The 16,473-nt window shown below is 37.3% G+C and overlaps 1 protein-coding gene across 1 annotated transcript in view; it reads left to right on the top strand.

Moving 5' to 3' along the window:
• TBCA (tubulin folding cofactor A) overlaps positions 1 to 14,876 on the top strand; it is a 44,852-nt gene extending 29,976 nt beyond the window's left edge. The window contains exons 2-4 of the mRNA XM_042453810.1: positions 6,979 to 7,084; positions 10,804 to 10,890; positions 14,552 to 14,876. Coding sequence (XP_042309744.1) covers positions 6,979 to 7,084; positions 10,804 to 10,890; positions 14,552 to 14,632 — 274 coding nt within the window. The 3' untranslated portion in view covers positions 14,633 to 14,876. The remainder of the gene's footprint in view (positions 1 to 6,978; positions 7,085 to 10,803; positions 10,891 to 14,551) is intronic.
• The last annotated feature ends 1,597 nt before the right edge of the window (positions 14,877 to 16,473 follow it).

Raw genomic sequence — 16,473 nt, 5'->3', positions numbered from 1 at the left:
AGTCCATCAGAGAGCTGCAACATTAGTGCTGTACTACTAAGAATATGTAAAGTGTATGGTGGTAAATAGAAATAAGCAGTCAAATTACAGTAGATCAGCAGTGTTTCTGTTTCAATTTCTGCATGTAAAGGCAGTGTAAAATAGTTACAGTTGTCCTGAGATACTGCTGCCTTCCTCTGCATTATCTCTAGCTTGCTAGTGCAGCTAGTTGGGCCTGGGTTCACTGACATTAAGCAATAATTTGTTGAATTACTATTAAAAAAACTAAATAAAATTTATGTAAAGGGATCTTGTAGTACAGTGGACCCTTGTTATTGTACCTTCAAAACTGAGAGAAAGAAATTGGTAGCATAAATTCTCATAGACTTAAGTCTCTTTCATCAGATGCATGGCATAAAGTGCCTATGAACAGATCTTTGTAGCTATAAATGAGCTGGTTGCATGTGTGAATACCAGTAGAACTAAATAATTTAGTTAATCCACAAACTCTTTTCTTGTGCTTGCATGACTGCCTTGTTGGTGACAGATTAACTGTCACCTATAAGATAGGGGGGGGGGGAACCATGCATACCTGAGATCCAGGAAACCACATGGCTTAGGAGCACTGTTCAGCCTGCTGTGGCAACCTCTTCTAGGCTCAGAACTACACAATTCACAGTGGATTGGATGACCAGGAGATACAATCATCACATAAGACAATATAAGTCATTTAAGGTGTACAAACTTTTAAAAAGATAAATAACACATCCAATAAGAAACTCCCCTGTGTGCACATTAAAAGCTTGCTTAAACAAAAAGGTCTTTGTCTGCTGACAAAAGGAAAGCAGAGCTGGAGCCTATCCTAGCCTAGCCTCCTGAAGAAGGGAGTCCCAGAGAGTGAAGCAGCCACTGAAAAGGCTCTCTCTCATGTCCCCATCAAGCAATGTCTTGGTTTATTCAGAAATAAATAAATCAGAAGAAGACTAAGAATTGAGAGGACAGCTATGAAAGAACTAGACAAGATCCTAAGGTGCAAAGATATAATACTGAACACTAAAGTTAGGATGATGCAAACCATATATTCATCCATCACAACATACAGATCTGAGAGCTAGACAGTAAATAAAGCTGAGAGAAAGAAAATCAACTCATTTGAGATGTGGTATTGGAGAAGAGTGCTGAGAATTCTGTGGACTGTCAAAAAGACAAATAAATGGCTTCTAGAACAGATCAAGCCTGAATTGTCCCTGGAAAACAGGATGACTAAATTGAGGCTGTCATACTTCAGCCACATCATGAGATGGCATGACTTATTAAAAATGACAAAGATGCTAGGAAAGGTGGAAGGCACTTGAAAGAGCGGAAGATGGTAGACTACATGCCAGATGGATAGTCTCAATCAAGGTGGTCATGGGTCTGAGCCTGGAGGATCTGAGCAGAGTGGCAGAAAATAGCTGGTCTTGGAGATGTCTCATTCACAAAGTTGCCATGAGTCAAGGTTGACTAAATCAACAACTAAATCATTTATAGTGTGATTTGAACTTGCCCCCTTTATAATAAATTATAAATAAATTAGGACAAAATATTGTTGCCATGAGTGTCAAAGGAAGTCCTATTTCAGAACCAGGGTTAAGTTCAGAACAAGGACTGGGGCTAAAATTAACATTTCTTAAGTTCTACATAGCAATTCTTATTATAATACTAATGTCATACAGTTGGCTCTCCTCTTCCACTAGCTTGTCATCCGTGGATACAAGCATCCGCGGATGATTCCGCCCCATTCTTCCCAATGGCAACTCATGCGCACAAGCTGCACCAATGCGATTTCGCACACTTTGCACAGCCATTGGAAAGAACGGACTTGAAATTCCATGGATTTTGCTATATGTTTGTGTGTGGGGGGGGGGGGGGGGCTTCCAGAACAGAACCCCTGTGGATACAAAGGGCTAACTATACTCATTTAAATTTCAGTAATTGCTCATAGTGAAATTAAATAAGTGGAAGTATCTAATCAGTTACCTACTCTTTCAGATGTATCTGTGCTATATGAACAGAAAATAGTAATTAACAATTTATCAGTGCCCATCTGGAATGACAATCCATACCACAAAACCTGAATTTTCTGTCATTTTAGAAAACAATCTCTGGTGCTGCTCCATTGGGAATCTATGAGAGACATTTGTTTCCCGAAACTGGGGCTAAACAATTGAATCACTTATGTTATTAAAGATAGAGAGTTGTTTTCTCACTACCATAGCATCTAAATTCTTTTAAAAATCAGTATTTATATAAAGAAGAATTTTTAAAACTCCTATAGCATTATTAATAGTCTGTATAGTTAAGCTCCCAGATCATGGCCAACAATATGAATTATCTACATTGAGTCTTTCTATCTACTAAGGGATTTCGTATATTTTATTTATGAAATATGTAGGCAGCTTTTGAGCAGAAAACTGTTTACAATCATTTAAAATACTTTTAAAAATTAACTGCAGAATGAATACAGAAAAGGCCCTGATTGATAAGTAAAACATCAAGGCAGCAGAGCTATTTGTGGATTAATAGTTGTGCTGGCTAACATGGTTTCACATGGATTCATATGTCCATTTTGAAAGCATCTAAGATCTTCTGTGCATGACTTGAAAACAGATTTCTTGTTATTTAAAGAATAACTTTGAAGAATAATGTGCTGTTTTATTAAGTTAAATTGTTTATTTTGAAAAAATATAAATGAGCCAGCATGAGTAATGTTGGTAATAGCACAAGATGACTATAGATACTTGTCATTAACTGCCATCAAGTTGAGTTTGACTTATGATGACCCTGTGAATGAGGGACCTCCAAGTAACATTGTCATCAACAACTCTGCTCAGTCTTGCAGACTAAGAGTCATGGTTTCCTTCTTCTATATATACATAATGCAGTCTTACTCTTTTACGCTGCCTTCTACTTTGTCAACATAATTGTCCTCCACTAAAGATAGCGACCAGTGTCTTCTCATGGTATGGCCAAAGTATGACAGTCTGAGTTTAGTCTTCTTGGCTTCTAGGGGAGAGTTCAGGCTTGGTTTGCACTAGGACCCATTTATTTGTCTTTTTAGCAGTCCACAATATCCATAGAACTTTCTCCAGCATCACATTTCAAATGAGTTGGTTTTCTTCTTATCAGCTCTTTTCACTGTTCAGCCATATGAGAGGTGCTGAAAAGTTCTCAGTCCAACCAAGAAGGCCCAACCTAGAGCCATGACATGCACATGCTATCCCACATATTCACCACAGAGTTTGATGCATTTGGCACATTGTTTCTCAAGTTTCTTTAACCCTTCCAAAAAAAAATAATATTTCTGATATCTGGTTACTGAAATACTGCTCTGCTGCTGATATCACCTATGAATCATTCGAAAATTATCTTCCTTTCAAACTCTTTTTAAGGTTTGGAAATAGTGAATAGTCAGCTACAGCAAGATTTGGTAGATAGGGTGGATGGTGTGTACAATTCAAAGCAGGTAATCAATGGTGGTCTGTGAGGAGCGGTGAGGAGGTGCATTGTCTTGCAAAAAGAAAATACTTTTCTGAAGCTTCCTTCACTGTTTTCCCTTCAGTGCCTCCTTTGACTGGCTCAGCAAGTTAGGGTAGTTTTCTGCACTAAGTATTTGACCCATCTGAAGATAGTCATGAAAATACCTTCCTTATCCTAAAAGAACTGTGGCCATGACCTTTCCTGCTGACCTTTGAGTCTTGGAATTTTTTTGGCTATAGGGAAGCCAAGTACTGCTGCTGCAAAGACTGTTGTTTGGGCTCTGGTTTATAATGATGTAACCATGTTTCATCAGCTGTGATGAGTCATTCCAAAAACAGCACTAGATTGCTTTAAAAGCTGCAACTTGGAGGTATCCACTGGACCTGTGGTTACTGGAGTCCCTTGTGTCCCCTTTCTTGGGATTGGAATATATATTGAGCATTTCCAATCTGTGGGTCATTGATTTGTTTTCCCTTTTTGTTGACAGATTTTATTTAGAACTAGAGTAGATTCTTTCTCTTTAGCCTGAAGCCTGTACAGCCCGCCCTTGCTTTACGCGGGGGATCCGTTCCGGACTCCCCCGCGTAAAGCAAATACCACACATGCTCAAGCCCCATTTAACTGAATGGGGCTCATGTATGCAGCGGCATGGCAGGCGCTCTGCCCCTTGCAGCTTTCAGTGTATGCTGAAAACCGCATATAGCGTACCCGTATATGACGCAGGCGCACTGTATAACCTAAAAGTACCAGATCTTGTCTCATATTGAAAGCTAAGCAGGGTCAGCCTCCACTTAACTTTCTAAATCTGTAGGTTCATCTTCACATGGTTTTTCCTTGAATGAATCTGTCATGTGTTCATCTCCCATATATAGTTTTTCAGTGTATTGTTTCCATCTTTTATTCCTGCATGGCCATGTAATGTGTTCCACTGCTGGCTGTAGAGCTTCCCTCATTCTTGGTTTAAATTTCCCTTTGATTCATCAGATCTTGTGAAATAGTTCTCTTGTTCTTCTTTTTTGTTGTTGTTGTCAACTTCTATTTCTCTGCACTGATTATTATAGTAGTTCTCTTTGTTCCTGCACACAAGTAGCTGAACAGTTGCATTCAGGGTTCTGACCCTATTTCTTTCTCTTTTTACTTTTGCTTCTCATCTGTCCTAACTATTTGAAGAGTTTCATCAGTCATCCATTGAGGCTACTCTTTCTTTTTGGGTACAGATAGTGCCTTTTTGCATTCCTCTGTGATAATGTTCTTAGATTCAGTCTAGACTTCTTCTGATTCTCTGTTGATTAGGCTTAATAATGAAAATCCATTTTTATGTTATCTTTAAATTCTGTGGAGACTAGTGAGCCTCAGTAACAGAATCAAAATGATATATAGAAATGGAATTGCTTGTGCTGAATGTTTTGCCTAAAGTAATGTGTGTTTTTTTGCTGAAATATGGGAAGAAGGGCTCAGCGAGGATATATTGGATCCTGGTCCAATTCGGAGGATTTTAGGATAATGATATACTGCAAGTGAGAGAATCTTAAGGAGGAGCAAGTGTTTGGGATGCAAAAGTGTGACAAACTACAGTGAAAAGGAGGGAGATTTGGCCAAAGAGGGAAATAATTCATTAATGTTGAGGAAGCACATCAGATTGACTAAGCATACATATATTTTAGCTGTGCATACATTCTTGATGCACCTAGGTCATAATGAATGTGTTGACTTTTGAAGACAATATAGACTAGGACAGATGTAAGCACAGTACTCTAATGTGCTTTTCTGATTTCTGACCGCCATCAAAGGTGTGCTACAACACTTTGCCCATCGTCATAAGAAAGCAGAACACAAAGCATAACTTTAGAAGGCTAAAAGATGTTATTGTTAGTTAGTCAAATATGGATAATGTAGTGGATAGAAAGCATTTTGGGCCATTCTTGCCTGAGCATGAAGGTTCAGCAGCATAGTTGAAGTATGCCCTTGGAAGGTGTTCAGAAGCTACAGCTAATGTGCATGTTAAAAACCATATACAATTGATCTTACAAGAACTGCACTGGCTTCCATCTTGCTTCTGAACTGCATTCAAGCTGCTGGTTTTGACCTTCAAAAGCCTAAATAAGTTCAGCTGAACATGCGAGAAAGATTGCCTCCCCCATATGAGCATGCTTCAGATCTGAGATCTCAACAGAGACTCTGCTGTGCATCCCACTACCTGTGAGGATAGGTTGATGGCTGCATATCAGGGGGTTTTCCATCTGTGGACCTCCCTGCCAAGAGAAGTCAAGATGGCTCCATTCTCTTTGAATTTCTAGCAGACTACAAAGACTGTGTTGTTTTTATGGACTTCAGTCCTTAAAACTGGGATGACTTCTCTAGCTATATTAACTTTCTGTGGTTTTAAAATGATTTAAGGAGTTTTAGTCTGTGATTTTAAATGTTTTATTTTCATATTTCATATTTTATATGTTTAATTTTTTTTGCATTGCTTTGGGGGGGCCTGGGGGGTGAGAGATAATAGAAAAATTTGTTTCCAAGACCTTCCACTCTCCCATGTGTATCAACATTCATGGATGCTGAAGTCTCATTATATACTAAATGGTGTCCCTTATATAAAATGGCAAAATCAAGGTTTGCTTTTTTGGATTTTTTTTTTTTTAATTCAAGCCATGAATAGTTGAATCAATCTGAGGACCTCCCTGCCACAGCGATGATTATAACCAAGATTGGAGCAAGCAAGAGAACTGAGCACTATCTATTTGCATTTACTTTAGACTTGGATGCTAGATACTTTATAAAGAACTGTATATACTCGACTATAAGTCAACCTCATGTATAAGTCAAAGCCAGGTTTTGGGGCCAAAATTATGGATTTTGATATGACCTGTGGATAAATTGAGGGTAAAACTTAGCAGCATGTAACAAAGGATGTAAAGAATGAAGCAAAGGAAAACAATGCTAAAGATCTTTAAAAATTTTGACAGGCATAACTGTTTGTTTTCACCCTAAAGGCTGGATAGATGAGATAGTAGAGGGGTGCTCTGAGAAGAGATTAAGCTCTCACCTTTCAACAGGGTATGGTTTCTTTTTTTGATAAGAGTTAAAGTACAGTACTTACATTAACTTGTGGATAAATCAATCCAGGCTTTTTGAGTCAATTTTTGACTAAAATTTCTAGACTTATACATGAGTATATACAGTATTTTAGACAACTTTTAGACTCAGAAACACCACAGAGGAAGATGATAGCTTGGATTCAAAGAGCTAGTTCTGGTTAAGTGGACTTCAGACTTTCTCAAACAGACCTCTCCATGAGGTATAGCAGCCTTTTTTTTTTTTCTAGAACTTAGAACTCATTCAAAAACAGTTCATGATACATTTAAAATAATTCAAATAATGTAAGTGATGTACATGGAGTGGCTTCTTTATTTTGAAGTTGTTCCATACATAATTTTTCAGTTAGTAAAACTTTAAAATATTCAACCTTTTTCTGTACAGGTTGGCAAAGGAAAAGGTTATGTATGAAAAGGAAGTAAAACAGCAAGAAGAAAAGATTGAAAAAATGAAAACTGAAGATCCTGATGACTATTCAATAAAAAAGCAGGTAAGGAATCCCCTTGCTTATTCTTATGTTACTGATTTCTACATTTTTACATGAAAAGTCTTGTAGTAATTCAAAGATTTCTCCCCTCTAAAAAATTATCTGATTTTAAATGCATCTATTGTAATAGAACAGAACAGAACAAAACTTGCCTTATGGTCTTATATACATATATTGGTTGAGTTCAAATGTCATGGTTTTTTAAGATCACGCCCACTCTTGTCAAGAATGGCTCAACAAGCTAAGGCTTTTCCTCCATGGTTTGTTTATCATGGTGGTTAAGACACAGAAGTGTAACCCTAAACCCAAACTGAAAGTTGTAGAACAAAAAAGTCTAGGGGAAAAAAAGGAACAATGATCATAAAATAGCAAAAGTTTTATTGGAAGCAAACTAGAAAAGTTGGATAAAAAATGGGAGGGATGGGTAAAATATAGTCAGTCCTGCAGACAGACAAAAATGCTGTGGTCTGTGTGCAGAGCCCAAAGATAAAATCAAAAGCTTAGCTTTTTATCCAACTTTTCTAGTTTGCTTCCAATAAAACTTTTGCTATTTTATGATCATTGTTCCTTTTTTCCCCTATCATGGCATGTGGGCCTAACAGGAGCAGACCATGTGCTTTGCTTCTTTCTTGACATGTTAGAAGACGATAAAACAGCCATAGATTTTTTTTTCTGGCTTCTCAGGGGAGGGACAAGCAAAAGCTCAGCCTACTGTCAGGTCAGCAATACACAGTAAATAATCCTTAGAATAGCAGAAATAATTAGCCAGCATACACCAACATGCTGGCTTATTCTTGCAGGCTAAAATTCTGTTATATTCCAGCGTCACTAGATGTTTGGATGTATTAATTATCTGAGTTTTTAGGTGAGTATTCAAACTAAAGTTTATTCATCATTACTTTGATTGAAAGTCTCCAAATTGAGCTCCTAGAGAAAGGAATTAAGATTTCACTCAGCCTGTAGGACAGAATGTTTGCTGTAGTTGTGTGCCTTCAAGTCATTTCTGACTTTTGGCCCTTTGCCTTCCTCTAAAGCAGAGAGCATGTGATTTGCCCAGGTTCACCAGTGGGGTTCTATAGCTGAGCAGGAATTCAAACCCTGGTCTCCCAAATTGTAGTTCAATGCTCAAAGCATTACACCATGCTGGATCTCAGTCTAAAATATACACCCTGGCTTTTGTTGTAAAAATAATAATAATTATTATTATTATTATTATTAACCTTTATTTATAAAGCGCTGTAAATTTACACAGCGCTGTACATACAATCTTTTTAATTGGACGGTTCCCTGCCCTCAGGCTTACAACATAGTTTATTCTAGAAATATTAATAGTTGAGCATAAAAGTGAAATATGCTGATGTCGGTGTTCTGAAATAAATGTTCAGAATTGAAATTGTGTCCACAAATTGTATTTTATGTAGAGAGTGATTTGCCTTAGATAACAGTGCCCATGTTTTTTATGATTTAAGGAGAGTAACACATGTGGGAATGGTGCTGTTTGTGGTTGGTTCTATTTAATTAATATGTTTTGTATATTGTTATGAATTGTGAACATATTGTAATTTTCTTATTGTGAATGTTTAGCTGTGTTTTAATGCTTTGAGTCTTGAACTAGGAAAAAAAGGAGACGTAGCAGTAATAATGAATGTAGCATATGAACATAAGCTAGACCAGGTTATCTTGGCCTATAGATAAAAATGTGAGAGTTCATGAGAGCCTTTAATTTTGTCCTTAAGCCAATTTTAAAGTTGACATGCACTAGGCACTGAGCATTCTGAGTAATAATCCCAAATCTTTGACACTGCCAATGAACTGATCTTTGCCTCTTCAGCTTTGGGCATTTATGTGTATCTTAAAATCCTTTCTCATCAAGGGTGCCTTTCATTCATAGGTTGGTGGAACAGTTTCATAAGTAATTCTGGACTGTTTTCCTGATACATTTACATATAGTTTATACCTTTTTTTATGCCTACTGTTTATACCTACTGTTACTTCTGTACATTTCTAGGGGACATAGCTTTAAAAAGTACTTTAGAAATATTTTTAAAATATCTTGTATAGCATGGATGTGTAAACTGTCACCTAAAAAATCTGTTCCCTCTTTTACTTAAAAAGTGCAGTTTCAGTGCATGTATATGCACATCCAGTAAAAACAGTCTAATATACAAAGTTTTGTTTTGTATATTGGACCTTTGAAAACAGACATTTATTTCACATTTAGTGCTCATGTCCCAAATAGAGAATTGATTTAAAAGTGGCTTGTGAGCTCTTTAGTGCATTCTGTGTGGAACCAGGCTACAGGAAAGTGGAACCACCCATAAAAATCTCCTGCTAGAGGAAGGAGACTTAATGAATTTTCACCATTTCCCCTTCCCCAAGTACCTCTTGGGAAACTGTTGCAGACAGTGACTGCAGTGACTCTGCAGAGAGCTTGAGTGGTGGTCCTTGGCGATGCATGGGAAATTTGGAGGAGGATCTGTAAAAATTGCTTCCACTGTTTGAACAGAAGGAACCTATTTTATCACAGAAGGCCAAGTCTGACTATTGTGCGCCTTCAAGTTGTTTCCTACTTATGGTGACTCTAAGGTGAATATTCCATCCCATTGTCTTGATTCTTGAATTCCAGCCAGCACTCGAAACATTTAATATATTTGTATAACCCATTTTTATACAACTTTTAAAAATTACCCATCTTGTGTATTATCCATTGTAGAATGAGAGAAGAACAACATATTAAAATAATAAACATTCAAAATGGGAGTTTCTGGTGGCTGGAATGGGTAATTTGTCTTGGTGCATTCTGCTCTTCGCTGCATGTAGGACGTGTTACTCTGCCTACTTGACTGCCGTACCCAGTCCACATTGTTTTCATGGCTATAGACACTTGCAGTTGTGCACACTGAATCTTGTTAATAGTTTTATGTATTATCATTTCAGTAAGAATCTTCATGCTTAACAGATTAGCTAATTGATTTGCATTTCTGTCCTGGCTGGATGTATTATGGAATCAGCTGTTTACACCACCTTTTCATTGTGTGAATTTGTGTGCTAAAAATATTCCAAGAAATAAAATAGGATGAGTTTGTGTGCAATTACAAAATTGTCTCCTGAAGATGTATGCAAGATGTTCAAATTCAGTGGGGTGCCAGATCGGTAATTTTGTTCAAAAAGCATGGTGAGAATAATCTGTCTCCTAAAATGAAGCCCAGGGATGAGTAATAACTTTTTATGCATGATGAGCATCAAAAATATGAGCCTGCTGGTCCTTGCTTTTCATTTTTCTTTACCTTTCTCTTTTAGTCAGAACCTCCTGCAGTGAGCATACAATGTGATCAATAACTCAATAACTTTTTTCATGCAGTAATTATCTCTGTGTGGTATTATCTGAACACTGTTTTTATTTATTACCCAAAAGATGCAGGAGATATTTATATAACCAGCTGATCCCATTTTGGACGAAGCTGTTTGTGACAGCAGGGGAAATAGTTTATATTAAATAGTTTTTTAAAAACAAATATTTCATGGGAAGCTTTTAAACAGTTCTTGGTTTGGTTATCAGACAAGGATTCTCAGGTACTGTGTCTTTAATAAAATAATATTGTTCTATATGTATGAGCATACACTCCAGTGTGCATGCATGGTTTTTAAACAGCTAGTGTAAAGAGTGAAGTTGTGTTTTAGTGCTGAGGAGTTTGTGTACTTCATGAGCTTCCATTTTGCAGACTGAGGTCTTGCAAGAATCTCGCATGATGGTTCCAGATTGCCAGCGCAGATTAGAAGCTGCCCATGCCGATCTTGCTCAGCTATTAGTAAGTACTGAAGAAAAAAATCTGTGGGGCTATCAAGTGAATATAACTTCAATGTCCCTTAGTCAAAATTCCAAAATCCAAAGTACTCCACAACCAAAAATATTTTGAGCAATAGCACAATTAATATCTTATATACCTGTACTGCATTTGTGAGCCTGGAGAGAGACGCAAAGATCTGCGAAATTGCAAGAATTCGTACCTCCTCTTATTTCACAGATCCTCAGTCTTTCTCCAGCCTAATTGTGTCTCATTATGTATATGCAAATACAGATATCCCAAAATTCAAGATATGGAACATTTCGAGTCCCAAGCATTTCAGATAAAGGATACTCAACCTGTAATTTTACTTTTATCAAGTTGAAATTTAGAAAATCAGCCTATAGATATAGATACATCCTTGTTAACAGGACTTCAGCTTAGATGTCTTTCTCCAATACCAAAGAAGCTAGGAAAAATTTGAAATCTGTCACTCATTATCCAAGGTCCTTTTTTATTTAAAAAAACCCCCTTCCTTTTATAGCAGGAGTGGGCAGTCCTCCCTTTAACTGCCTTCAAGCATCATTTCCCCATTGTGTGCCAGCTTACCTAATTTTTTCTTCTGAGTCCCTCTCAAAATGATGGCCAGAAGTGACATTGCATCACTTCCAGCTGTTATTATGGTAGTGACTCTAGTGAAAATTGAGGTATTTGAGCGGGTTCTGAGGGTGGAGGGTATTTCAGTGATTTCAGGAACTTACTATTTTTTTTAATGGAGGGACCTTCCCTACTCCAAACAAAAATAGCCTTTACCTCCAAATTTCCATCCACATAAATGTAAAAACATCTCACAATTAATCAACAAAAGTTTGGCAAAAAAACCCCCACTGTTTTAATATATGTTTAAACCAATTAAAACTTGCAGTTTTAAATGGCTCTTTGGCTGATATAGATGTAAAACTAATCATTTCAGACATGTCAGGGCAAACCCAGGTGTGAATTCTCTCTTAGCCCTGAAGCCATGCGCTAATCCATCTCTCTCAGCTTAGTTATCATCACATGGTTGTTGTAACACTGAAAGCCATGTTGTAAGGATGTGAGAAAAAAGTTATGTATATACCTTGTGAATCTGCTACAGTTGTAGTAAATAAAAGCATAGCCAGTGACTTCACTTGCTTATGGGTTGTGTCCAGCTTCTCTTCTATGCTCCTACATTCCTGGTAGCCTGAAGTTTGGTATCAGAATCCAGTTAAAAAGAGACCTACAGTATATAAGTTGACAGTGCCAGTGTAACTTGTTACCAAAGTCAGAAATTGCCATGTGGAGTTAACACTGGGTAGGTGTACACTAGGCCTTGATATATAATAGTTTATTGGTCTAATCAATTAATGACAGACTGTACAAGTGATACACTTATTTATTACACTAATTTGAATAGTACAATAAAACAGAAAACCCACAGTTTATATTATTGTAATGTCACGTACATGATGTATTAGTGTCTGAATTCAGCTTTTACTATTCAGCTGCACTAGATGGATATTGAGGATAAATGTATTCTTTTGTTACACTATTTCTGCTGTGTTCTGTCTACTCCAAATAATTCCCTAAGCAGCTTAATAACATGAAATTAAGACGGTCATAATGTATTTCTTAAATGTCTGAATTAAAAAGGGAGTAACTATAATTTGGTTTATTTCATTATCTTGATATTCTACTCTTCTTTATTGAATACTTGAGTGGACTAATTTCGGTCATCAACCATAAAGGAAACATTTTCATCTTTAAAATAAATATTTGTACTAAAACCTAACACCAATAGACCATAAATAATTGGCTGAGGTCACAAGTATGATGAAATAAATATCCAGAAAAAATTATGAAGTGTCCTGGATCCAGTCAAAGACCTGTCCTGCTTCCCCCAGTGGTGAATACTGTAGAATGCTACTGGAAAGCCCACAACCAGCATGTGAACACCATAGTACTTCCTACTCCTGGTGTCCCCCTGCGGCTGCTATTTAGACACATGCATTTTCTGATCCTTGGTGTGAATTACCATTTGTCATGACTACTTATAGGTACTGATAGGCTTATGCGCTTTCATTTTATCTAGTCCATTTTCAAAACAATTTTAAAGTGGTGGCCATCATCTTGTGACACTGAATTCCATCGTTTTTCTCTGTGGTGCTTAGAGGTACTTTCCCTTGTCTCCTTGGAATCAGATGCAAATAAAAAATGGAGTTGGGTGTTACCTGCTTATTGGAATGCATTCCAGAGCATTAGCCCTCTCCCAGCAGTTTGAGGTAGATGTTAAATGACATGAAAGGCAAGGCAGACACCTTTGAGAAACCATAGGCCAGCAACCATGTGATTATCTTCTGGCCTGCTGCAGAATTTTTTCTTCAAAATTTGCCCCAGCCAGGAGGCCTAGAATACCATCGTTGACAGTACTGAAACCTGCTGAGAACAATTTTAGCCATCTCTGCCCCCAGCCTGGTCCAGGCAAAGGTCACCCATCCCATGAGCAACCAGACTGAAATTGCTATAGCTAATTCATGTTACCCAGAAATCTCTTCTGTTGAATTATCATTTTCTTCTGCTGGACGTTTTTACTCTATATTTTTCTGTTGCTGCACGAAGTTGGGCAATTTGGTTTGTGTCTATTCTTTTTCATGAATGCAAACATATTTTTCAGTGGCTTGTATTTGGCACCTACAGATGGAAGTTAAATTTTAATGACAAAAGTTTGTGTCTTTCTAATACGTCTAAACGGTGTTAGGAGAGGGATTGATCTCTCAAAGAATTCACCTAAAAATAATTCTAGTTCTTAATTACAATCATTTTGCTTGCAGCTATTTTGAACCCAATGTCTTTCTTCCAAAATACTCCTTTGAATGGGAGAAACTACCAGAAAAAAGGTTCAGAAAAACTCCAGATGGCTCTATTTATTTTTCATGATTCATGTATTTTGGGAGTGCAGTCAAAAGAGACATAGGATTTATATTAGTGGTGGTGAATGTGTGGGCTCCAGACAACCCAGCCACCTTTTTGTGTCCCCAGACACAAAAGTGGCCAATTTCAAGGATTTTTGCCTGCAAATTACCCTCAAATGTATCAACTTACATTTGTTCTCCTCTTGTAGCCCTCGACATTGCCTGAGATGCCCTGGTTAATGCTCAAAATAGTCACATGGCACCTTGGAAATTATTTGTGGGTGATTTCTTGCCTGGAAATCATAACAAAAGTTTCTGTGCAATGCACAAACTGAGTGCTTTGCATCCTTTCTCCCTCAACAAACCCTAAAAATCCCAAAGGCTCCCAACTGGTCTGACAGCATTCTGGAAGTGTCATGATATCACTTCCAGTGAACCCCCAACTTGTTGAATGAAGAAAAGGTACCTCTTAACACTTCAGTGGAGAATTGATTTGTTTTATGTAGGAAGTGTTTATTAAAAAGCAAGGGTAGAATCATGCAGCCCTCCAGATGTTGTTGAATTGCAATTTCTAGTAGCCCTAGCCAGTGTTGATGAATGGTGGAATTTTCAATCCAATAACACCCAGAGGGCCAGTTGATTCCTACACCTGCCTTACAGGATGATTACATATGCAATGGTTTTAAGGGGAAGAGATGGATTCTGTAGTTTTAAAAACAGTGAAATCTTTTTTCTAATTTGTTTCATTTCAGGAAAATGAAAAAGAGTTGGAAGAAACTGCTGAATATAAAGATGCATTCTCAGTACTGGAGTCAATAAAGCTAGATGCCTAGATTGTGTTTTTGCTACTTTATGTATACCTTGGTATTGGGTCCATTTCCCACTCTTTACTAATGTTTGGCCATTGCTGTATTTATTTGAGTAGCCTATATGATGATGTGCTAAAACCGTTTTATTCAATTTGAACAAACTTAGCCCTAATATATCTTCAACATAGCTGGAAACATTTTATTAAAAGCTGTATAATCAGAAAACAGGCTATAAATGAAAATAAATAAATAAAAGCAAACAAATAGAGCGTTGTTTTTTGTTTTGTTTTTTGTATGATTACTAATTCGAAACACACATGGTAGCCTTGTTTAACCCTAAGGAAATCATCCTAGTGTGTCTGCCCAAAATAATTAAATGCAGGTGGTACAGCAAGAAGTGGGTCCCTACTGGCAATGGCAACTGTTATAATTTTGTAGTGTGCAAAGAGTCAAGATTGGCCATTCCTCTAGATAATTTGCCTTCATATGTCAGTTTTTCTGCAAGTGGCTAATATTAAATGTGTACGTACACGTTATGGATCAAATATGCTGTTTTTGATTTCCCAGTTGCATGCAATTTCCATGCGTGTGGCAGTAGCAGAAACACAAGATCTCTATGTATTTAAAAGTATTTTATTCAACTGAAAATGTCTTCATTGACTTATTAAATGCATATGCTGCCCCTCAGGGTGGTTAGCAGTCATAAAAACTAAAGGCAATCAATAACATAATAGCCAAAACAATAATGCAGCCATTTCAGCATTAAAATGGTAGGATACTAAAAGCCAGCCATAGAACTGATAATGAAATCAACCAATTAAAGATGAAATACCTGCTTTAAGCGAAGGATCTCAGAATGGTGTCAAAATGAGTCTAGCAAGGACATTCCATGGATAATAGTGGTAGTTTACTACCTAGAAAGATCATGTCCGATATCTGTCCATTTCACTATTCTCTTCTAAATGGAGAAGCCTGTGAAAAATGTTCTCAAAGTAACATATTGAAGAAGTTCTTTTTAGATGCTGCTTTAACACTAACTTTAATACTAACCCTTAAAAAAAAAAGGGGGGGGGGGGGTTCCATGTCAAGAAACTGAATACAAATCTATGGTTGATGTAGCACCGGAATAATGTTTGGAATGACTAGTTCCAATTGACCGGCTTTGCTGTTCCATTCTACATTACATTACATTTCTTGACTGTCTTCAAAGGTGGCCCTATATCAAACTATTGGAGTAATCCAGGTGAGAAGTTACCAGTTCATAGATAACTGCATTCAAGCATTGTAGCTGGCATCTCACCCAAATCTGCTAAAAGGCATCCCATCCCAATGAAACTTCCAGTAATAGAGCCAAGGTTATAACTATCCCAGATTCTAAACCTGCATCTTCTGGAAAGCACAGCCTCTTTAGACTATAATGAACACCATTAAACTAACCAAACCACTTACTTGTATGGACTATGTCTTTTTGTCCTCTTCTATTTTTTGTCTGAATCCAAGTCGCTGTTCAAGACAGCCATTGCTCCATCTGATTTTGATGAAGAAGAGAAGCAACAGTTAAATGGCATCTGCATTACATCACCTTCAATCCCTATAGACAATCTTCATCTGCAGTTTCATGTTAGAAAGCACAAGGGACAAAATAAAAATCTGAGAGAAATATAGCCCAAATGTAAATAAACACAAAATAAAGCCCTAGCATCATCTGATGGTTGGCCATCCAAATAGGAGTGGGGCCATTGCAAAACCATGCTCTCAGTTTCCAGTTCAGATAACCTTTGCAGAACTATGTCATTACTGCTGGTACTGAAAGCTGTTGAGGGTTCCAGGACCACCAAAGCAGAGGCACATTATCTCCCTTTCTT

Source organism: Sceloporus undulatus, chromosome 2, assembly GCF_019175285.1.
Source record: "Sceloporus undulatus isolate JIND9_A2432 ecotype Alabama chromosome 2, SceUnd_v1.1, whole genome shotgun sequence".
NCBI classification, from domain to species: Eukaryota; Metazoa; Chordata; class Lepidosauria; order Squamata; family Phrynosomatidae; genus Sceloporus; species Sceloporus undulatus.
This window is presented reverse-complemented; position numbering and strand designations above follow the sequence as displayed.